The sequence below is a fragment of the Acipenser ruthenus genome, chromosome 58 (genome assembly GCF_902713425.1).
Source record: "Acipenser ruthenus chromosome 58, fAciRut3.2 maternal haplotype, whole genome shotgun sequence".
NCBI classification, from domain to species: Eukaryota; Metazoa; Chordata; class Actinopteri; order Acipenseriformes; family Acipenseridae; genus Acipenser; species Acipenser ruthenus.
In genome coordinates, this window is record NC_081246.1 from 3,973,231 (window position 1) to 3,997,159 (window position 23,929).

Genomic DNA, 23,929 nt, shown 5'->3' on the forward strand with positions numbered 1-23,929 from the left:
GGGTACTCCTAACCAATAAGGGATCAGCTCTGTTTTTAGTTTACCGTATAATCAAGAAAACAGGCGCCTTCTTTTTTCCTGGGGTATAGTTCAGTGCATACATTAATATGCGTGTCGATATACAGGAGATTCATTTTGTATTTCAAACAAGCACACAGATAACAGATGTATTAATTATATTCAAAAATGGATAAAAGTTACCAGCTGATCAGCCAGTTAATAAAACGACAAGGAAATGTTGGTTCATTTATAGACTAGCCGGTTCACTTATAAAGTTACACATGGCTAATAATACCTTGTATCACTGTCATGTATAATACAAACACATGAGTTCATATATTCATTCAAATTCGAGCATTAACTTTCCAGATACCGTTTGGAGATTTAATAATCTTTCTCCCACTATAATAAAGAAATAAATAATAATAATAATTTCACCCAGACAACACATTGTTGGTGTAAGAAATGTTGTTTTATCAAATTGTATGGAGTTTCTTTACAGTAATGAAGTTCAGGATGATCGGCCTAGTGACAGACAAGCGAGAGAGAGCTGAAGGACTCTCTTTCATCATGTGGCGTGGAACGGTACCAAAGCACTTACACACAAATCACAGCGATATTTTCCAGTGTCTGTATGACATACTAATGTTATTATTATTATTTATTTCTTAGCAGACTCCCTTATCCATGGCGACTTACAATTGTTACAAGATATCACATTATTTTTTACATACAATTCCCCATTTATACAGTTGGGTTTTTACTGGAGCAATCTAGGTAAAGTACCTTGCTCAAGGGTACAGCAGCACCTGGGATTGAACCCACGACCCTCCGGTCAAGAGTCCAGAGCCCTGACCACTACTCCACACTGCTGCCCACATTCTAGGATTGAGACAAAATTTAAAAAAATAACTATAAACATAATTTTGATCTTTTATTTAACATCACTGAATCAAATAAATGACAAAATGATATCGCAAAAAAAGCCTAACAGAATCCTCAACAGTAGTACACTAGATTTCAAATTGTCACATTTTTCAATTTGTCGGTTTTTAGTTTAGTAGATGGGAAAACTACAAAGCGGTGTGCAGTTCAATATGTTAACATTGTTCAGAAGGTTTCACTCAGCTTCATGAAACATAATGCACTCTATAGGGTGATGCAAAACATTTGCCACAGCTATGCATGTACAATGCATTTTAATCAATACAATACCAAGCACTATTTTATATAAAAAAATGTAAAAAAAAAAAAAAACATAAGATCCATACATTTATTTACACAAACATCTGTTTCACACGTTTGGTTTTCCCCATCATATTTATATTTCCCTTTATGAGTTTTAACAAAGGAAGAGAAGCCTTTTATTATGGTAAGAAAAGGAGGCTCCAGGTTCAAATCCCAGCTCCGCCACAGACTCACTCTGTGTGTGTGCGTGTGCGTGCGTGCGTGTGTGTGTGTGTGACCCTGAGCAAGTCACTGAACCTCCTTGTGCTCCGTCCTTCGGATGAGACGTCAAACAAACAAGCTCCTATTGGAAGTGACTCTGCAGCAGCCACTGACTCACTCTGTGTGTGTGTGTGTGCGTGTGTGACCCTGAGCAAGTCACTGAACCTCCTTGTGCTCCGTCCTTCGGATGAGACGTCAAACAAACAAGCTCCTATTGGAAGTGACTCTGCTGTGATGGACAGTTCACCCCCTAATCTCTGTAAGTCGCTTTGGATAAAAGTGTCTGCTAAATTACTTAATAATAATAATAATAATAATAATAATAATAATAATAATAATAATAATCACGCTTCTGTATTGAAACGCCAGTTCATTTCATTTAAGATCTCTGTCCTGCGTGAATTCTCTGATGGTGTTTGAGGCTGGTTAAGTGCCTATAAATGTTCCCACACTCTGTACATTTATAGGGCTTCTCTCCTGTGTGAATTCGCTGGTGTTTTTTGAGGCTGTCTAGATGCCTGAAACTTGTCCCACAGTGGGTGCAGGGGTACGGCTTCTCTCCCGTGTGAATGCGCTGGTGTATATGAAGCGTTTTTATACGAGTGAAACTCTTCCCACACACGTTACAGGGGTGTCTGCTCTCTCCTGTGGGAATACGCTGGTGCTGCCGAAGCTGAACCTCTTCCTTGAAGCGCTTCCCCCGATCAGGCATGTGATAGGGTTTCTCTCCTGTGAGAACACGCTGGTGCTGTCGGAGGTTTTCAAACAGGCTCAAGCTCTGAGGAGAGTCGTACGCTCTCTCGGACACACTGATATGCTGGTGTTGTTTCCTGAAAGCGGGGAAGGAGGGACTTGCAACACTTTGAGACAACGAGTGAGTTTTTCCTATTTTTCTGGGTTGCTGCCACTTTGCGGAGCCTCTTGGCTTTTTAAAAGCGGCCGCTTTTTCCGTTTCAATGCTGAACTGATTCACAAGTCCAGCATAGTTATTGGGGCAAGGCAAACTCGCAGAGGAGCGATTCAGGTCCTCTTTAATTTCAACGCAGTCCTGTTCGGGATCCTCCTGTTTAACCGGGACAGGATCCAACTCAGAAGCGGGATCCGTAACACAGGCAGGATGCGTGCCCTCATCTCCAATGAGGACAGATCGAATATCAGAGAGCTCCTCTTTAATGTGAAGAGGATCCAGTCCCTCGTTCGGGACACAGTGCTCCTGGGATCTTTGATAATCCTGGTCCTCCTCGATGCCCCTGCCTTGAAAAACAGATACAAAAAAAGGGTGCTTTTAAAACTTTGAGCCGATTCTGTTTTCTAACTAAACTCTGTTAAACTGTTAATTGCAAAACAATGCTGCTCGTTTTTTAACCTCCACGTCTTCAAAACAGACAAATTACGTTAATTGCTCATCGCTGATCCAAATTGCATTTCATTCTCGCACTCTAGTTTATCGTTGGATGTGTAATTTTCCCCCATTCATTTAAGAGCTGTTCTGACAGCTTTTCTTAGTGTAACCTTAGTGTAAGGCGGCTGTGTGGTCCAGTGGTTAAAGAAAAGGGCTTGTAACCAGGAGATCCCCGGTTCAAATCCCACCTCAGCCACTGACTCATTGTGTGACCCTGAGCAAGTCACTTAACCTCCTTGTGCTCCGTCTTTCGGGTGAGACGTAGTTGTAAGTGACTCTGCAGCTGATGCATAGTTCACACACCCTAGTCTCTGTAAGCCGCCTTGGATAAAGGCATCTGCTACATAAACACATCATAATAATAATCCGATAGCAAGCCCATCATTTAAAATCTCCGTGATCTGTAGCAAAAATAACATCCAACCCCAGTTTGTAAGGAATAGTTTTCTCTATCAGGATGCATTGACAGCTTAACAATACTAATTAACATTTAAAAAACGAAGATAGAGATTCAGGAAAATTAAAATTCAAAGTTCCAGGTTGAATTATAAGGTGTGACTGGGCAGTAAGGCTGTTTAATTGTTTAATTAGTTAAGTGTGAAGTGTTTTTTTTTTTATTAAAAAGGGTGGAATGTGGTCAGGTGGCAATTATTATTATTATTATTATTTATATCTTAGCAGACGCCCTTATCCAGGGTGACTTACAATTGTTACAAGATATCACATTATTTTTACATACAATTACCCATTTATACAGTTGGGTTTTTACTGGAGCAATCTAGGTAAAGTACCTTGCTCAAGGGTACAACAGCAGTGTCCCCCACCTGGGATTGAACCCACAACCCTCCGGTCAAGAGTCCAGAGCCCTGACCACTACTCCACACTGCTGCAATTGAATTACCGATTCTCCATTAACCCCTGACCACATCTTAGAGAACAAAGACATGTTTGAACAGTGAGAGATGAGCCACACTTGCTCAGCTGGAAAAGTGGATCAGGGTTCAGGGTTCAAGATATTAGAGAGTTTAGTTCACGCACTGTGGCAGCCACAGCTTGGGTCCTGTTTTGTGCAGAAGAGTTTTTGTTTAAATTATTTACTTGTGTGAACCCTTTTGTGGTTTGTGGGCAAGGAAGTGCTGGACTGCAGTGTTCCGAGTCTGGGTTATTATTTCCAGGGCACAGACCAGCCGTGAAGGACAGGTTTAGGGCGCTGTGTGTTTTTTGTTTCACGGTAAAAATAGGATTTTGTCACGGAATTTCACAGTCTAAAAATATTTCAAGATATTACAGGAAGCAAACCAAACCGGCCGCCAGGTTCCTGAATGCAAACAGGAAGTGGGTCAGTAAGGCAAACACTTGATGGATTTATTTTTAAGTAAATAAAATATATGCATGTTCTTTCAGGAATGGGAGTTTTCGTGGGGAGCTACATATTACACAAGAGGCAAATTTCAAATGAAATCCGTCAAAAAAAATCCATCCTTGTGTGTGTGTGTGTGTGTGTGTAATATATATATATATATATATATATATATATATATATATATATATATATATATATATCAACAAAGCAATGGTTCCCAAGACTTTCAAACACTCCTGTAGCACCGACTGTATATTTGTGTGTGTGTGTGTGTGTGTGTGTATAATTTTATATATATATATAACTTCAAGTCAAATCTCACTGCTGACACGTCCTGGCACGTCATAGTTTCTAGGTGGCTCTGTGCATCTCTGACAGGTGTCTTTTGCGCCCTCTGCTGGTGTATATTGTTTAAATCTACATTTATTTATTGTCTCAATCCTAAAATTCCAGGTAATGCAAAACCTTTTGCCATAGCTGTATATCCAAACAATGTTTATTTATTATTATTATTATTATTATTATGGAATACAGTATTTTGAAATATATATATATATATATATATATATTATTGTTTCTTACAGTACAGAGAGTGTAAATCCTGTAGTGTAAACATTTACACTGCAGGTAGTGTAAACATTTACACTATTAGACATTACATCAACATGCCACTGGCAAAAAAAATAGGCTTACAAAATATCAACATTCAAGTAATATGTATAATAAATAAATCAATACATAAAAACCATTGCATTATTTGATTCAATAAATCGTTTTTTAATTACAGGGAGTGTAACACAAGTACAGTTTGAATAAAGACCAGCTTCTGCATCATTTTAAACAACGCAATTAAAAAGCAACACAAAACTTTGAGATTACAGTGAATGAACAGGACAACTATAAAATACAGAACTAGTAAATGTTTACATTGACATATTAAATACATGACTCCTGATCACCTATAGGGTCTACCGCCAGTCCAAGAGTTTAGGAGAGAGAGAGAGAGAGAGAGAGAGAGAGAGAGAGAGAGAGAGAGAGAGAGAGAGAGAGAGAGAGAGAGAGAGAGAGAGAGAGAGAGAGAGAGAGAGAGAGAGAGAGAGAGAGAGAGAGAGAGAGAGAGAGAGAGAGAGAGAGAGAGAATGAATGAATGAATTTATAGGGGCCAGCAGTGTCGGGTAGTGGTTAGGGCTCTGGACTCTTGACCGGAGGGTCGTGGGTTCAATCTCAGGTGGGGGACACTGCTGCTGTACCCTTGAGCAAGATACTTTACCTAGATCGCTCCAGTAAAAACCAAACTGTATAAAAATGGGGAATTATATGTCAAAATACACCTGGACAAAAATAATAAAAAAGTCAGTATTTTTTTATTGCAAAGTTTTGACTGTTTCTGTTTCTACCTATGGTCAAATGTTTTGATTTATATATTGCAGGATGCCTCTTATTGTAAAATGCCTCTAGTCTGTAGTCTCCTGTATGAATTAAACTGAATAATTCAATATAGTTGTAAGAAGCGCAATGGGGCATTTCAACCATCGCCAAAGCACTGGTGTCAAAACACACTTTAAAAAAAACACCTGTTTGTTAATCAGTCAGGAGCTGGAGTAATTCAGAGGCATAAGGAAACGGTGATTGACTTAACATTTATTTACAGTAACATGTTGGGCTACAGCAGCAGGATTAGCTTAGCATGCTTAATGGGTCTGTTCAGGTCATTTGCAACCCAAAATAAATCACACATCATTTTCTAAAACAACTGTAATCGAATGGATTACTCATAATCCTCACACCACGGTAATTATATACCCTTCAGCCTTCGGACAGCGTTGCTTTTTCAATATGTTTCCAATGATCACCACCTTCACCACACAAAGCCTCTGAAAGGTCAGCTTCAGGACCGAGTGTTTAGTTCCCTTTGTGAACCTGCTGGTGTTTCTTCAGGTAATCCAAGCGACTGAAGCTCTCTCCGCACTCCGCGCACTGATAGGGCTTCTCTCCAGTGTGAATTCTCAGGTGCTTCTTGAGGCAGTCGGAGTGCCTGAAGCTCTTCCCACACTCGGTGCAGTGATAGGGCTTCTCTCCAGTGTGAATGCGCTGGTGGATATGGAGCGTTCCCAAGCGAATGAAGCTCTTCCGACACACCTGGCAGCGGTACGGGGTCTCCCTGGTGTGAACCCGTCTGTGCTTCTCAAGATGAAGGAGTTCCTTGAAGGAGCTGCCGCATTCTTGGCAGTGGTACGGTTTCTTCCCTCTGTGAACCTGCTGGTGCGTTCGAAGGTTGCCTCCTGACTTGAAGCTCTTACCACAGACAGTGCAGTGAAAGGGTTTCTCCGCAGTGTGAATCCGCTGGTGTCTTTTCAAAGAGCTGGAGTAGCGGAAGCTGGCTCCGCATTCTCTACAGGCGTTCGGAAGATCTCCCTCTGGGATTTGCAAACGTCTCTGAACTGCAAATTCATCGGAGGTGAACGCGCTGTTAATCTCAGGGCTCGGGTTCGAGGCCTGGAAACTGCTCGCTGCATCGGAGAGGCGATCAGCGCTGGCAGAACGGGCCTCCTCATCACAGGGGTCAGGGTTCAGCCCAGGAATCTCCTCTTTGATGGTGATCAGTTCTATCTGTGATATTTCCTCCTTGATGTACCTGGTTTCCATGGAGCTGGGGCTGGGATAGGAGAGTTGATTCACTGTGCCTGCGTCTTCAAAAGAGAAGGCAAACACTTAACAATGCTTTCTAGACACTTATTACCCAATAAACAATGCTTTTCCCAAAGTAAAGACACATTATGAAAACACATGATTTACAGCAAAACTGTGGCCAAACATTTTGCATCAAATTGAAGAAGGGAACTGTGAAAAAGACCTAGGAATTTATGTTGACTCAGAAAATGTCTTCATCTAGACAATGTGGAGAAGCTATAAAAAAGGCCAACAAGATGCTCGGATATATTGTGAGAAGTGTTGTATTTAAATCAAGGTAAGTAATGTTAAAACTTTACAATGCATTAGTAAGACCTCACCTAGAATATTGTGTTCAGTTCTGGTCACCTCGTTACAAAAAGGATATTGCTGCTCTAGAAAGAGTGCAAAGAAGAGCGATCAGAATTATCCCGGGTTTAAAAGGCATGTCGTATGCAGACAGACTAAAAGAATTGAATCTATTCAGTCTTGAACAAAGAAGACTACACGGCAATCTGATTCAAAATCCTACAAGGTATAGACAATGTCGACCCAGGGGACCTTTTTGACCTGAAAAAAGAAACAAGGACCAGGGGTCACAAATGGAGATTAGATAAAGGGGCATTCAGAACAGAAAATAGGAGGCACTTTTTTTTTAAACAGAGAATTGTGAGGGTCTGGAACCAACTCCCCAGTAATGTTGTTGAAGCTTACACCCTGGGACCCTTTAAGAAGCTGCTTGATGAGATTCTGGGATCAATAAGCTACTAACAACCAAACGAGCAAGATGGGCTGAATGGCCTCCTCTCGTTTGGAAACAAACTCATGTTGCTTCATGAAGTCGAATGCTGAATAATGTTAACGGATTGAATCACACACACCACTTCGAAGTTTTACACATAACAAAAAACTGACAAGTGGAAAAACGTGACAGTTCGAAATCTAACATGAAATACTACTGTACTGCTATTATGGCTTCCGGGTGACATTTTTTTTGGCGAGATCATCAATTGTAGGTGATGCAAACTCTTGGCCACAGCTCTACAGTATTATACTGTAAACATGCAACACATTGTAATTGTTAAAACCACAGAAAAACTGCAGAGATTGGAGATCTGACAATACTTGTATATTTGCTTAGTTTTTTAAATTATATCTCAATGCTTAAATTCTAGGGGGGGATGCTAAACTTTTGGCCACAGCTGTACAGTACCAACACAAAGTACAGCAACAGCAAATGATTTATAGCAAGACATTTTTGGCTGGTTTGTGCAACACCACAACAGCCGTGACATACAGAGAAGCAAGTCGCTTTGGATACAAGCGTCTGCTGAATGACTCCTTCATAAGAATGCTAATATATTCAAGGCTGAATTGTTACCCTGCAGAAAGATGATGTGTATTTGAAATCTAAGTGAACTCACCTCTCGGGTTTCTCGTTAGCCTCTCTGCGTTTCTTCAGTTTTGTAAACAGCAGCATCAACGAAGTGGAGAAAATAAATAAAAAACTCGGTACAGTCTAATCTTTTTCAACCACATTTAAAAACGTACTTTTTGGCGTTGGCTTGTTCTTGAGCTGGTTTGACTGGCCGGTGGCTTGTGATTTATTTTATAGTTTTTATTGCAATGCATCCTGGGATGCTCCACACGAAGAGTTCTATATAAAAGCAAATTGGATTGTATGGAGAGAACATGTCCTGCATCAATGATCCTGTCCTGGATCAGTATTTTAACAACAGCGTCTCCTAAACGTGCCAACGGGGACTTTTGTCCAGCCCTAGCAAACCCCCTAAGGTACAGTCAAGATTTCTTTTTTTTATTTTTAAAAAACCGTCTGTGTGAACTCGCTTGAGAAGCCAAAACAAACATTCAAGTATTATAAACTACAGCTCTAGCCAAAAGTTTTGCATCAGAGCATTTGATTAAGACATAATTAAAAAATAAATTAATAAACATTTTTTTAACATCATGTAATTAAAGAAACTACAAAATGATATCGCAAAAGTCTACCAGAAGCCTTAATAGTAGTATAACATTATTTATATTATATAAAGTTTGAGAAAAAGGAAAACGGCTGTGTACCAAAATGATCAATAAGAAAAAAGAAAAAATAGAGAAAAGGATATTTCAGGTATTTAAAAAGGTAGAATAATTTATTACAATTTTTGTACAATTATCAACGTCCTGATAATTGATTTGTAATCAATTATTCTACCTTTTTAAATACCTGAAATATCCTTTTCTCTCTCCATCTATCTATCTATGTATGTATGTATGTATGTATGTATGTATGTATGTATGTATGTATGTATGTATGTATGTGTATGTATGTGTGTATATATATATATATATATATATATATATATATATATATATATATATATATATATATATATATATATATATATATATATATATAATGTATGTATGTATCTATGTATGTTATGGACCAATGCCAAAATCTGGCAGAAATGCCCGGACAGTTCTGAGTGCCCAGCTGCGGTGGGTTAGCTTTGAATTTTATGTAATTTCTGCATCTGCCCTGGCTGGTGAACTGCCCACAGGCACCCGGGCGAAGACAATTTAACAGATACAGTCTAATACAAACAGAGAGTGAATTACCTTAGTTGCCTTTAAGGGTAAAAACGCACCTGCACCAAACCACCTGTTGCAATGTTTATTTAAATAACTTTAATACTTTGACAACGCTATAGCAACGGAACTAAACAAAATATCAACACACAGTTTATTTTTACTCTTATTGCAGTAATACAATACACTGGGAGGCTGTGTGGTCCAGTGGTTAAAGAAAAGGGCTTGTAACCAGGAGGTCCCCGGTTCAAATCCCACCTCAGCCACTGACTCATTGTGTGACCCTGAGCAAGTCACTTAACCTCCTTGTGCTCCGTCTTTCGGGTGAGACGTAGTTGTAAGTGACCCTGCAGCTGATGCATAGCTCACACGCCTTGGATAAAGGCGTCTGCTAAATAAACATATAATTTTCTGAGCAGAGCTGCGTTGTTTGAATGAGAGATCGTTCAATATCAGCGAGAGACTAATAATCACAGTTAAGTTGAAACGTGTAAAAGCCACGCAGTTAAATACAGTTACCTGAAACTCAGTTAGACCGCTGTGCCAAACAACTCCGGTATCGTGAATGAGTAAAAGCGAGACCAAGACAAAAGACCGGAATAAACCAACTCCGATCGTCCCGAAAACCAGTGTACAGATAATTCAAGAGTAACAAAACACATGATCGACACCTAACAGTCAATCTGTTTAAAGGTTAACCCTTCACCAGCTGTCAATTGTTGACTATTTATTTCAATCGTAGCTTCTATTTTCCTAAGGATTTCTACGCGTCTGGTCACGTGATAGTACAGGGGCGCACGTTCTCATCTGAAGTAGTTTCTCCTGCTAGAAAACGTTTTCTTCCGAGTCAAATTGTGGTTCATATTTCTAAATAAAAAAAATAAAAAACGTTATGCTGTTGATTAATGATTAATTAATATTGATAAATTAGTTTGGGCATTGCGTTCTTCCTGAGTTTCAGGTAACTGTGTTTAACTGGGTAGCTTTTACACTTTTAAAACTTACCTGTGATTAATTCACTCTCTATTTGTATCTGTTAAAACATTTTCATCGCCCGGGTGTCTGTGGGCAGTTCAGCCTGAGCAGATGCAGAAATTACATAAAATTCGCAGCTAGGCACTTCGCGAACTATATTATTATTTAACAATGTAATCAAAGAAACTTCTAAATGACATCGCAAAAGTCTACCATGCATGGAGTGTGTTATAACGCTTATAAAGACTCCTATTGCACAGCAGTGTGATCCAGTCCAGGTTTCACCACCAGCTTGATCAGCCCCCAGTGTGTCTAGCTAACAAGCTCAGGTGTGTCTGATTATTAAAAACTCATTTATTTAAAAACTCACAGTAAAACCAGGACTGGATCGCACTGCTATGCAATGGGAGTGTTAAGTTACTGCCCTCTGTGCTGTACTACAGAAACAGCAGAACATCAATGACCCAGAAGCCTGTACTATATATAAACAAAATTCAAACGGCGGCCAATGCAGCATGCCATTATTTGAAAGAAATCATTTAAAAGGCACATGGGTTAATCGTGCAGGATTGCGCCTTTGTCCGACATGCGAGAATTAACCAATGTGAAAATCATTAACCGTATGAAAGACAAACATACACGTTATTGACAACAGTGTCGTCGCTCCTTTAAGTCTTGAGAAACAAGAGCGGACCAGGCGTGGGTTGGGTTGGGTTAATGTTTAATACAAGCGAATCTTATTAAGCTGTCTGCTTACAATCGGCGATGTGCAAAACACAGTGTGTTCCTAAAACAGACGCACACGGAAAACAACTATTTCTAACAGCAGTGTGGAGTAGTGGTTAGGGCTCTGGACTCTTGACCGGAGGGTTGTGGGTTCAATCCCAGGTGGGGGACACTGCTGTTGTGCCCTTGAGCAAGGTACTTTACCTAGATTGCTCCAGTAAAAACCCAACTGTATAAATGGGCAATTGTATGTAAAAATAATGTGATAACTGTATAATGTGAAATAATGTATACTGTGATACCTTGTAACAATTGTAAGTCGCCCTGGATAAGGGCGTCTGCTAAGAAATGAATAATAATAATTCTCACAAGTTAAAAAATAAACGTACAGGTAAAGTTATATTAATAAATGATGCGCAGAAGTTTGATGTGAATTTAAAGTGAACACATTCTCAATTTTTAATAGAAAAGTTTGTGTTGGGTTATTCAAAAGACAACACGGACTTGCCTTTGGTCTTCCAAAATAACATTTAAAAAAAGCCACGGTTCAGGAAGTTAAACATAATTATTAAACACATGAATCAGAATTATTAAACAAGTGATCCATACGTGTATTTTATTTTTGAATAATATTAATAAACTACTGCTAATTTGTTAAGTACTTAAATGAATAAAAAATTAGAAAAACCGGGACGTTTTTTTTTTAAAAATAATTGACCGGGACAAGAACACAAAATGAAGGCTTGGGACGCTCCCAGCTTCCCCGGGACGTCACCCCCTACCATCCCCAAACAATTCAAACTTACCTGTAGCGCCGCCTCCCCCCCAGATATCATCGATCCGTGGAAAGGCATCATCCCTGATCGATACACTGCGATCGGTCCCATCCTCCTGGATGATCAGATGCGACGTTTCGGGATCTGCAAGCGTGCCGCAGTCCCGGTTAATCAAGATGGGCAAACAATGGGCAAAACTGGCCGCGTTGTACTCGGTCCCAGCCTCGGTCACTTGGTCCCCAAGGAAGGAGACACACGGTTCGTCCACGTTTAGTCCACGGTCCTTAGGATGCGGGACAAAAGCCGGGTTGTTGTTGTTTGTCCACGACGGCACGCCGAGCTGCTCCGTGAAATGGGGAGCGTGTCGTTTGCTGCTGGTCGTTTTCGCTCGGCTCGTTTTCTCCCGTTCCCGCACCGATTTCAACTCGGTCTCGGTTCTTTTCAGCCTCCGTTTCAGGGTCTGGTTTTCGTTCAGGGTCTCGGCGATCTCGACCTGCAGTCCCGCCAGCTTGGTCCCGACCACCTTGGTGATTTCGCACAGGACCGTCTCCACCGCCGCTTGCACGGCCAGCTCGATGGCGGGGCCGAGCTCGTTTTTAAAAAACGACACGGAGACGCTGACGTCCATTTTTTCACTTTAATTAAAGGCTGGTTTCAATAAAATCCTCTTTTGTTTTGAGCCCGTTTCCAAAACAAGAGCGACGTTCGCTTTCCGCTTCCGGTTTTTGGATGCGTACCGCGACGTAATCATTCAAACGCAGACGGCGTGTTAAAAAATGAATTTAAAAAGCTGTCAAATCAATCTGTTTATATGTTAAAAAATAAACACCTCCCCAAACACTCGCCTGTAACTTTAGCAATAAACACACCGCTTTAGTGTGTACAACTGGACAGGCTGGAACAGTGACGTCACTTCCGCCCCGTTCAAGACACGCCCATCTATCATTTTAGAAGCGTCCTCTATCTGTAGTCCTTTGTCTGTCTCATTTTTCTGTCGTCTTTATTTATAACTTCCCTTCTTTCCTTTATATATTTCGTCAGTATCCTTTCTCTATTCAGTCTCCCTTCCTCTTTCCCCAGCAAGTTCTTTATATTGACTTCCTATACCTCCATTTCTCTCAGCCTCCTCTCCATTTTCCTTCTCTGCTCCTCATATTTCTCACACTTTAATAAATAATGTTCTACTGTTTCAGCTACTTTACATTTTTCACACTTTCCATCTTCATGTTTCCCCAGTCTTAAAAGATGTTCACTTAAAGGGCAGCAGTGTGGAGTCGTGGTCAGGGCTCTGGACTCTTGACCGGAGGGTTGTGGGTTCAATCCCCAGTGGGGGACACTGCTGTTGTACCCTTGAGCAAGGTACTTTACCTAGATTGCTCCAGTAATAACCCAATTGTATAAATGGGTAATTGTATGTAAAAATAATGTGATATCTGTAAAATGTGATATGTTGTAACAACTGTAAGTCGCCCTGGATAAGGGCGTCTGCTAAGAAATAAATAATAATAATAAAAGAACTCTGCCCAATCCTTAACCTATCCAACGCTCTTTGTTCACCCAGCTGTTGTTCACCTCTTTCTGGATATTATGATAAAACCTTCCTTTAATGCTTTCATCCCATCTCTCCTGACATTCTTTTACTATCATTTTTTTCACATAGCCTCCCATTTCCTGCGATCCCAGAGGAATCACCACATCAATTTCCTCTCTTTTTAACCCGTTTTTAACTAGCGCCCTCTATTGGATTTACGCTGTCAGAAACTGATTTTATGCTGTCAGAAACTGTGATTGATTTACGTTTGTCCTATTCTGAGATGTTATTAAACTGGGAGTTTGTGTGTATATATATATATATATATATATATATATATATATATATATATATATATATATATATATATATATATATATATATATATAGAGACAAAAGTCCTGTCATGTCTCTTCTTGAACTTCTGATATATACAACACTTAACTTGCATCGGGCAGCAGTGTGGAGTAGTGGTGAGGGCTCTGGACTCTTGACCGGAGGGTCGTGGGTTCAATCCCAGGTGGGGGACACTGCTGTTGTACCCTTGAGCAAGGTACTTTATCTAGATTGCTCCAGTAAAAACCCAACTGTATAAATGGGGAATTGTATGTAAAAATAATGTGATATCTTGTAACAATTGTAAGTCACCCTGGATAAGGGCGTCTGCTAAGAAATAAATATTATTAATCGGTACCTTAAGGCACTGTTTTGTTTTTAATTTATTTTTATGTATTAAAGCCCGCCCGCAAACAAAGTCTGGGTCTGCCACGCCCGACAATAAAAAATGAAACTTTTTTATTACTATTATTTATCGTCAATGTCTTGGCAACTGGTGCTTAAGTATTTTATTTTATTTTTTATTTTTTTTTTACTTCTGGCGTGTGTTGTTGATTGTGTTATCGTTGAAAGAAATACGAATTTAAATGACTGCAAATCCCCGTTTGATACGTCACCGAAGCCCTGCTTATCACCTGACTCGGTCACATGACACGTTTTGCATTCCGCAGCGACGGAGCTCTGCGTGCATGGAATCGGTCTCCTTGCTTTAAATCTGTTATAGACTGTGTGCTCGCTGGTACTAGGGGGAAATATTCAGCACTATCTTGGAAAACATTAATTCTGCACAGCGTTAAACACACACATCAGCAACGATGATGATAAGGGCAGCAGTGTGGAGTAGTGTTTAGGGCTCTGGACTCTTGACCGGAGGGTCGTGGGTTCAATCCCAGGTGGGGGACACTGCTGCTGTACCCTTGAGCAAGGTACTTTACCTAGATTGCTCCAGTAAAAACCCAACTTTATGAATGGGTAATTGTATGTAAAAATAATGTGATATCTTGTAACAATTGTATGTCGCCCTGGATAAGGGCGTCTGCTAAGAAATGCAAAAATAAAGATCTCAATTAACGTCATGGATCGAATTATTTGTTAAATTGGGACATATTTAATATTTTTTTCAAGTTTTTTTTTTTTACTGTACAGTTGATAATTTGTCCAATAAATTAATCCTAATAATTAGACCGATGACGTAATTGTGAGCAGGAGTTGACATCTCTGACCTCACGTTACTTTGGGCAGGGGCGATCATAATTATATTTATTAACTTACAGTTTTTTTATATATATCGTTTTAACAGCGACTTTTTACAGAAAGTTGGCTTCTGGTTTTTAAAATAAGTGTCTGTGATGTCTGTTTGAATTAGGGAGTATTTTACAGCTATGGCCAAAACTTTTCCATCACCTAGAAACTACAAAATGATATCGCAATAAAAGTCTACCGGAAGCCATAATAGCAGTACAGCAGTATTTCAGGTTAGATTTCGAAATGTCACATTTTTTCAATTTGTCAGTTTTTTTGTTAAGTGGATATTTTGACTTGGCTCACTGCACTTTTTATTTTACCATCTTAAAAATATCATTCAAATCTATTATCTTCTTTGAGGGAGGGAGCAGTTTGATCTTTGTGCCTCAAGCCTGCCCTGGACTGGAGGGAGCACCCTTTCTCTTAGGGGGGTGAGGGAGGGAGCAGCAGTCAGTCTCAGTGCCCTCTTCCTCCCTCCTTCCCTCCCCTCCCCTCCCCTCCCTCCCCTTCACTTCCCCTCCCCCCTCCTCAGGAGGTGGAATTCTAGGATTCTATTGCATCACTTGTGCAGTAGTAAAAAGTTTCATGACTGAATTGATCAGAAAGGCTTGTGTTGTTTTTATTTTATTTTTAATAGAAACATTCCAACAGAAATAAGGAAACAGCTTTCAAAGCATCTTGTGACAAAGCCAGGACCCCCCTGAACCCCCACCAGGTCACACTCTGAATCAGCACAGAGGCGACACGCCTACACACACAAAGATGAGAAGCCCGGCCGTTAACACAGGAACCTCACAGTGTGCACAGACAGACCTTCAAGAACGTGGCACCTGTTTGCCATTTTAAAAAGAGGCACATCGAATTATTACAATGTACAAAAAACATCCTAACTCCTGCATTGAGAGACGCTAGACAAAACCCTGCTGTGATACAGGATTGGTCAACACAGAAAAAGTTTTGCTTAGGCAGGAAAGGTTTCCTCTTGGTAGCATTCTGTTCACATAACAGCCGTGTGGAGTAATGGTTAGGGCTCTGGACTCTTGACCGGAGGGTCATGGGTTCAATCCCAGGTGGGGGACACTGCTGCTGTACCCTTGAGCAAGGTACTTTACCTAGATTGCTCCAGTAAAAACCCAACTGTATAAATGGGTAATTGTATGTAAAAATAATGTGATATCTTGTAACAATTGTAAGTCGCCCTGGCTAAGGGCGTCTGCTAAGAAATAATAATTACAATGTATGGAAGATGTTTAACCATAATGTCTTTCCTTAGATCTGCTTATAGCAGCACAGTCTACTTAGAAACACTAAAGATCGCCTTTCTGTCGTTCTACTTGAAGGACAGGGTGACAGGAGTTTGAACCTCAAAGACAGTGTGAAAGTTCAAAAATAAAGCTTTTACATCCAAAAATACCAAAATAAACCGGCACGAGGGCCAAACAAAAAGGGTTTTAAACAGAAATAACAGACAATAAGTGTAGTAAAGAAATTAAGCTGACAAATGGTTTTTGATTCAAAAACACTTACGTACAAGAAAAGCATACCTCCAATACAATCATATAAGCACGAGATTTAAACCGACGTTGGACAAGGCCTCAGTACAGCTCAGTGCATGTGTTTGTATTAGAAAACACGGATATCTATGGAGTCAATTCGAAAGAGATGAAAAGACTGACGACACTTTACAATGTTTGGCATTTACACCTTTGTAAACACTTGTTGACTCCACTCGCATTTGTCTTACTTCTGTCCAATGATAAGGGTTTCCACTATCATTGCACATTCCTGCTGTGGGGGAGAAGGGGGTTGCATGCCATGTTGTGCCTAGCAGGGCGCATCCATCTTACCTTTCATTTCCCCTCCCCCCTCTCACACTATCTCATAGGGCAGAAGTGTGGAGTAGTGGTTAGGGCTCTGGACTCTTGACCGGAGGGTCGTGGGTTAAATCCCCAGTGGGGGACACTGCTGCTGTACCCTTGAGCAAGGTACTTTACCTAGATTGCTCCAGTAAAAACCCAACTGTATAAATGGGCAATTGTATGTAAAAATAATGTGATATCTTGTAACAATTGTAAGTCGCCCTGGATAAGGGCGTCTGCTAAGAAATAAATAATAATAATAATAATATCTCTGCCTTTCAGCGTTTAGCTCTGACTTCCCGTCGTGTTAAGCTATGCAAAACTACATATTAAAATAATAACCAAACCACATACACAGAATTTAAACATAATGATTAAAAACAGCTCAACTATAAAAGAAAAACACACACAATGTAAAACTTATAACAACATAATTAATACCTCATGCAGAAAGCCATCACTACATAAGAACCAAAACAAAACTTACAAAAAATAAGGCTTCCAGGCTGGGCGTGACCTTCACTGGATTCAAAAACGAACAGAAAAACAGCACACACAAAAGAAACTCACTCTTACTTCCTCAGCTACTCTCCTCTTTCTAGAACTCTCCCTACTGGGAGGCTGAGGCCTCCTTTTATGCCAGGTGGCTGAGTAATCATTGAATAATTAATTTATTGATTGCTCCCACCTGATGCAATCAACCTGGGCAGGGAGGAGAAGTGGTTAGGGCTCTGGACTCTTGACCAGAGGGTTATGGGTTCAATCCCCAGTGGGGGACACTGCTGCTGTACTCTTGAGCAAGGTACTTTACCTAGATTGCTCCAATAAAAACCCAACTGTATAAATGGGTAATTGTATGTAAAAATAATGTGATATGTGAAATAATGTATAATGTGATATCTTGTAACAATTGTAAGTCGCCCTGGATAAGGGCATCTGCTAAGAAATAAATAATAATAATAATAATTTAACTCCATCCCTGCCAGTATTTCCAAGGGCAGAGTCCTGCTCTTCCACAGACTGGAAGAGAGGCTCCAAATTGAGATCTGAGGGGGGGAGGAGGGAGGAATCCCTGCAGAGGTGCAGGGTTGATCAGCCAGAGTCTGTACAGGAGAGAGCGGCTGGGGTAATGTGTTGATCTGCCTGTTGAACCGGGTTTTCACACGGAGACAAGCAGTTTAAAATGACAGTGACTGTAAGCACACGGGCTGCGCTGGTGACACGCGCTGCGGTCGGTTTTCCGAAACTTCTTAATCTGGATGAACAGCGATCGGGATTTTGGGATCTTTTTTTTCCCCCCAGAAAATAATCACTGCTGGATTTATCCACATTACAAATAATTCCGATTCACGAAATCTGTGTTTAAAAAGAAATTGCATTACAAAATCCGGATCACTGTTGATCCAGATTGAAAGTTTCGTCTCTTGGAGATGGTTGGAGAAAGGGATTTAAGGTTTCTCTCCTGTGTGAATTCGCTGGTGTGAAACAAGACTGTGTTTTCTATCGAAACCCTTCCCACAGTCAGAGCAGCGGTACGGTTTCTCTCCTGTGTGAACTCTCCGGTGTTCTTGCAAGCCTCCTAAATTATTGAATCTCTTCCCACAGTCAGAGCAGCGATACGGTTTCTCTCCTGTGTTATTTCGCCGGTGTATTTCAAGTTGGTCTGTTCTACTGAAACACTTCCCACAGTCAGAGCAGCAATTCACTTTATCGTGAACTCGCTGGTGTGCTTTCAGGGTGCCTGCGTGACTGAAACTCTTCGCACAGCGAGTGCAGGGATACGGTTTCTCTCCTGTGTGAGTTCGCTGGTGTCTTTTCAGGTCTCTTGACTTTCTGAAACTCTTCACACAGACAGTATCGTTTCCACCGCCCGCCCTCACTTTAGCTGCTGGACTGGAACCTGGAAAAAATGAACAGGAAAGAAAGAGTAACTGCTTGTAGGCTTCGGGCAGGTGGCTAGACAGTGGAAAGGATTTACACCACCTTAAAAAAAAAAAAAAAGATTTTAACAAACTTAAAATCTTTACTTTGTGTGTAAAAACAGTCAGTAAAAGACTGATGCTGGTGAAACCAAGCCCTGGGATCAAAACCTGCCTTCAAAAGTCCTCCTGTAATGTTTCAGGTCTAGTTCCTCCGAACACACAATACTATTATATCTTTTTCAATAGCATTACCCTCCCCCCTCCCCTCTCCTCTCTCTCCTACTCCCCCCACCTCCTTGCGTGCTGTCGGGAGAGCCTTCCTCTCCAGCGCCTTGCTCTCTCACGCAGATTCTCTCCAGCACCACGCTACACTCCCGCAGGCGCACAGGCTCCAGCTCAGGGAGGTTTGGTTTCAAGTCCTCCCATTCTTCCTTCCCTGCTTCCACATGCTCAAACTCTACTAACGGGGGCTCCCGTTTAATCGGGATGATTTCCAGCACCTCTTCTTGTTTCACAGGATGGGGTTCTCCTGTCTGGGGGCTCTCCAGTTCATGGTGCTCAGCTTTAATCTCAGAGACCTCTGGCTGGCTGCTGTCACGTTGCATCTCACAGAGCTCCTGTTTAATGGGGAGGGAAGCCAGCTCAGAGAACTCCACTCTAATGGGGACGAGTTCAAGAAATTCCTCTTTAATCTGGACAGACTCCATCTTCACGCTGTCCATGGCAGCGCACGGGAGTCTGTTTAGCAGCTGAAAAACAAAAAAAGCATATTTATTTATTTAAATTCAGTGCTACTAAAGCCATCCAAGGGGGTTGATAATCTGGCTTCTACTATTGAAGGGGCAGAATTTGCATCTGCCTGACCTGTAGAGCCCGGTTTGAAGAACGACGTACGATTTTTTCTTTCTTTACATGTTTTTTTTTTTTGTTTTTGTTTTTTTTAAAACTGCGTCTCTGTCTGGGAACAGGCTTTCTAAAGACGCAGCGGCGAGCTAGAGAGTTTCCACACGAACACGACAAAATAAAACTAAAAAATGAAGCGGCCGCACAAGCCTGTGTAGACTCAAAAATAGTCAAAAAAAACTTTCTGACGGGCTGGCAGCTGGAAATCACCTGTTTATTTCTCTAATTAATAATAATCATCGTCATTTAAAAATGCGCGTCTCCTTCGGTCGCCCTCTCTTCTCACACACGGCGTCCGCGTGAGCTGTCGAAGCCGCGCCTCTCAGCTCGAGCTGCGCGGCTTTCTCTGGTTGCCAGGACGATAGGAAAATGATGTCACAAGTGGGCGGAGTTAGTAAACAGTGGCGCCATTTCTGGAGCCCGTAGAGCTGCGCTCGCAATGCTTTTAACGTATTCACGCTCGCCCTGGCAAAAATGTTTCTTCACATAATCAAGCATTAATTTGCATAAATAACAGTCAGTCACTTTATATTAACGATATTTGTATTGTTATTAAAAAAAAAACACCGGTATATGCTGGCGCCGCAACACAGCATCGCCGCATTGTATTCAGTACTAAGTGGGCTCCAGAAATGGCGCCTGTAATTGTCCTATCCTTCTTTATATATTATTATTATTATTTATTTATTTAGCAGACGCCTTTATCCAAGGCGACTTACAGAGACTAGGGTGTGTGAACCTTGCATCAGCTGCAGAGTCACTTACAACTGCGTCTCACCCGAAAGACGGAGCACAAGGAGGTTAAGTGACTTGCTCAGGGTCACACAATGAGTCAGTGGCTGAGGTGGGATTTGAACCGGGGACCTCCTGGTTACAAGCCCTTTTCTTTAACCACTGGACCACACAGCCTCCTTATATAGTCCGAGGCCATAGGGTGTGTTCACGGAGACGATTCTGCGCAGAACGATCTCTCTGAACGCAGCCACACGCTTCAGCGGCTGCACAGACCGCGCAGATTCTGAGAGGTGCTGCGCTGGAGCAGCCGCGGTCGCATAGCAACAGAGGAGCGCTGACAGACAGAGAGGCGGGGCGGGCAAGCATGTGACGTCATTGGGAAACCTGGTACTGCCACCTAGCAAAAGATTGGCTGACTGTAATGAATCTCTCTCTCTCTCTCTCTCTCTCTCTCTCTCTCTCTCTCTCTCTCTGTCTCTCTCTCTCTCTGTCTCTCTCTCTCTCTCCTCTCTCTCTCCTCTCTCTCTCTCTCTCTCATATTTAAACAGCAGAAGAAAATCAAATAATTACTAAAAAGGAAAATCTTTAAACTGACAAATAAAGATGTTGTTGATATATGAAAAAGACCCCCCCCCATCACAAGGGAAATATACGAGCCAGTGCCCCCCCTCTAACTTCTCTGTATTTTACACTTCTCTCTCCCCTCCCCCTCTCTCTAACTCCCCTATGAAAAATGTCTTTCCTCCTCCTCCACATTCCCTCCTCTCCCCTCCCCCTCTTTCTGCTCTCCTCATATGCTTTCAACGACCTCTCTGTGCTTTACAATGCTCCCCTATGCTTTACCAGACCTCTCTGTGCTTTACAATGCTTCCCTATGCTTTACCAGACCTCTCTGTGCTTTACAATGCTTCCCTGTGCTTTACCAGACCTCTCTGTGCTTTACAATGCTTCCCTATGCTTTACCAGACCTCTCTGTGCTTTACAATGCTTCCCTATGCTTTACCAGACCTCTCTGTGCTTTACAATGCTTCCCTGTGCTTTACCAGACCTCTCTGTGCTTTACAATGCTTCCCTATGCTTTACCAGACCTCTCTGTGCTTTACAATGCTTCCCTATGCTTTACCAGACCTCTCTGTGCTATACAATGCTTCCCTATGCTTTACCAGACCTCTCTGTGCTTTACAATGCTTCCCTATGCTTTACCAGACCTCTCTGTGCTTTACAATGTTTCCCTGTGCTTTACCAGACCTCTCTGTGCTTTACAATGCTTCCCTGTGCTTTACCAGACCTCTCTTTGCTTTACAATGCTTCCCTATGCTTTACCAGACCTCTCTGTGCTTTACAATGCTTCCCTATGCTTTACCAGACCTCTCTGTGCTTTACAATGCTTCCCTATGCTTTACCAGACCTCTCTGTGCTTTACAATGCTTCCCTATGCTTTAACTGACCTCTCTGTGCTTTACAATGCTTCCCTATGCTTTACCAGACCTCTCTGTGCTTTACAATGCTTCCCTATGCTTTACCAGACCTCTCTGCGCTTTACAATGCTTCCCTATGCTTTACCAGACCTCTCTGCGCTTTACAATGCTTCCATATGCTTTACCAGACCTCTCTGTGCTTTACAATGCTTCCCTATGCTTTACCAGACCTCTCTGTGCTTTACAATGCTTCCCTATGCTTTACCAGACCTCTCTGTGCTTTACAATGCTTCCCTATGCTTTACCAGACCTCTCTGTGCTTTACAATGCTTCCCTATGCTTTACCAGACCTCTCTGTGCTTTACAATGCTTCCCTATGCTTTGCCAGACCTCTCTGTGCTTTACAATGCTTCCCTATGCTTTACCACACCTCTCTGTGCTTTACAATGCTTCTCTATGCTTTACCAGACCTCTCTGTGCTTTACAATGCTTCCCTATGCTTTACAAGACCTCTCTGTGCTTTACAATGCTTCCCTATGCTTTACCAGACCTCTCTGTGCTTTACAATGCTTCCCTATGCTTTACCAGACCTCTCTGTGCTTTACAATGCTTCCCTATGCTTTACCACACCTCTCTGTGCTTTACAATGCTTCCCTATGCTTTACCAGACCTCTCTGTGCTTTACAATGCTTCCCTATGCTTTACCAGACCTCTCTGTGCTTTACAATGCTTCCCTATGCTTTACCAGACCTCTCTGTGCTTTACAATGCTTCCCTATGCTTTACCAGACCTCTCTGTGCTTTACAATGCTTCCCTATGCTTTACCAGACCTCTCTGTGCTTTACAATGCTTCCCTATGCTTTACCACACCTCTCTGTGCTTTACAATGCTTCCCTATGCTTTACCAGACCTCTCTGTGCTTTACAATGCTTCCCTATGCTTTACCAGACCTCTCTGTGCTTTACAATGCTTCCCTATGCTTTACCAGACCTCTCTGTGCTTTACAATGCTTCCCTATGCTTTACCAGACCTCTCTGTGCTTTACAATGCTTCCCTATGCTGTACCATTCTTTATCTGCTGTGCTTTTACGGTGGGACACTTTTATAAGGGTTAGTTTACCGTAGTTTGTTTAGCATGGTTAGTTTTTAATACGCTTCACCATACCTCTCTGTCTATATATAAATGATATGCACCGCCGCTAACGTCATTAAATCGTAATTACAATGTGTAACGTTTTATAATTTGTACGTTTGTTACTTTTAAGAAGGCTGTTGCATTATCAAGAAACCCTCCCACCACGAAAATGTTATTAATTAATTGACCGTGCACATTGATTGGCGGTGGTTTTAATGTTGGGTAAACATCCTCCGTTGAAACTAATGTAATCTAATTTACCGGCGCTTTGTGTTCAATTGTATCATATAACACTTAGCCTACGTTAAAATATCGGATTTCTTACCAGTAGATAGGAGATCGATGTGATGATCCTCTCTTTAATACTGTGGTCGTCTCAGCGCCGTCATATTTTAGAAGTTTTTATACCCAAACTCGGCAAATAATAGATATGATTGTCTAGCATGAAGCTATACCCTGATGGGCAAAAAAATCAAAACGAAATGACCCCAGAATCTAACCAAACAATCCGTTAAAATCATTATGAAGACAGCAGAGAGAGAAATCTACTGTCATAACACGGGGAGAGTGACAGGGACTTTAGCCAATCAAACGTCCGGTTACCCGACAATGTAGCCAATCACCGATAAGGATTATAATCCCAACCCTCCTACTTCCTGTCTACTTCTACCAAATATTCCTGATAAAAAAAAAACAGATGCCGACAACGATAAAATTCAATTGGAATTATTATTCAATGTTTTAGTATTTCAAATCCTACATTGCTTCTGTTATTTTCTGTTTTAAAATTGACTTTAATAATAATAATAATAATAATAATAATAATAATAATAATAATAATAATTCAGTCTAAAATGTTTTGCTTCTGATTTTTTCACTACCGTGAATTCCC

At 41.2% G+C, this 23,929-nt stretch overlaps 2 protein-coding genes across 5 annotated transcripts; both read right to left on the reverse strand.

Annotated features, from left to right (window-relative positions):
- Positions 1 to 242: 242 nt before the first annotated feature.
- On the reverse strand, positions 243 to 12,894 carry LOC117407747 (zinc finger protein 23-like). 2 transcript variants are annotated; one of them, XM_059018031.1, is made up of 2 exons: positions 11,984 to 12,892; positions 243 to 2,703 (listed from the first exon to the last, which is right to left on the reverse strand). In XM_059018031.1, exons 1-2 carry the CDS (start codon positions 12,579 to 12,581, stop codon positions 1,829 to 1,831), a joined length of 1,473 nt encoding a protein of 490 aa, XP_058874014.1. In that variant the 5' UTR covers positions 12,582 to 12,892; the 3' UTR covers positions 243 to 1,828. The 2 variants fall into 2 exon arrangements, with proteins under 2 accessions (XP_058874014.1, XP_058874015.1); XM_059018032.1 differs by lacking the exon at positions 243 to 2,703 and adding an exon at positions 5,337 to 6,904 and having other exon boundaries at positions 11,984 to 12,894.
- Positions 12,895 to 15,677: 2,783 nt separating this feature from the next.
- On the reverse strand, positions 15,678 to 23,599 carry LOC117967213 (zinc finger protein 391-like). Of its 3 annotated transcripts, none has more exons than XR_009320364.1 (3): positions 23,363 to 23,599; positions 19,425 to 19,595; positions 15,678 to 18,824 (listed from the first exon to the last, which is right to left on the reverse strand). XR_009320364.1 is itself a non-coding variant. In XM_059018136.1 (3 exons), the coding sequence occupies exons 2-3, from the start codon at positions 19,566 to 19,568 to the stop codon at positions 18,373 to 18,375; spliced, it is 882 nt and encodes a 293-aa protein (XP_058874119.1). In that variant the 5' UTR covers positions 19,569 to 19,595; positions 23,363 to 23,599; the 3' UTR covers positions 15,678 to 18,372. The 3 variants fall into 3 exon arrangements, 2 of the variants coding, with proteins under 2 accessions (XP_058874119.1, XP_058874120.1); XM_059018136.1 differs by having other exon boundaries at positions 19,139 to 19,595; XM_059018137.1 differs by lacking the exon at positions 23,363 to 23,599 and adding an exon at positions 19,960 to 20,157 and having other exon boundaries at positions 19,139 to 19,595.
- Between the last annotated feature and the right edge of the window lie 330 nt (positions 23,600 to 23,929).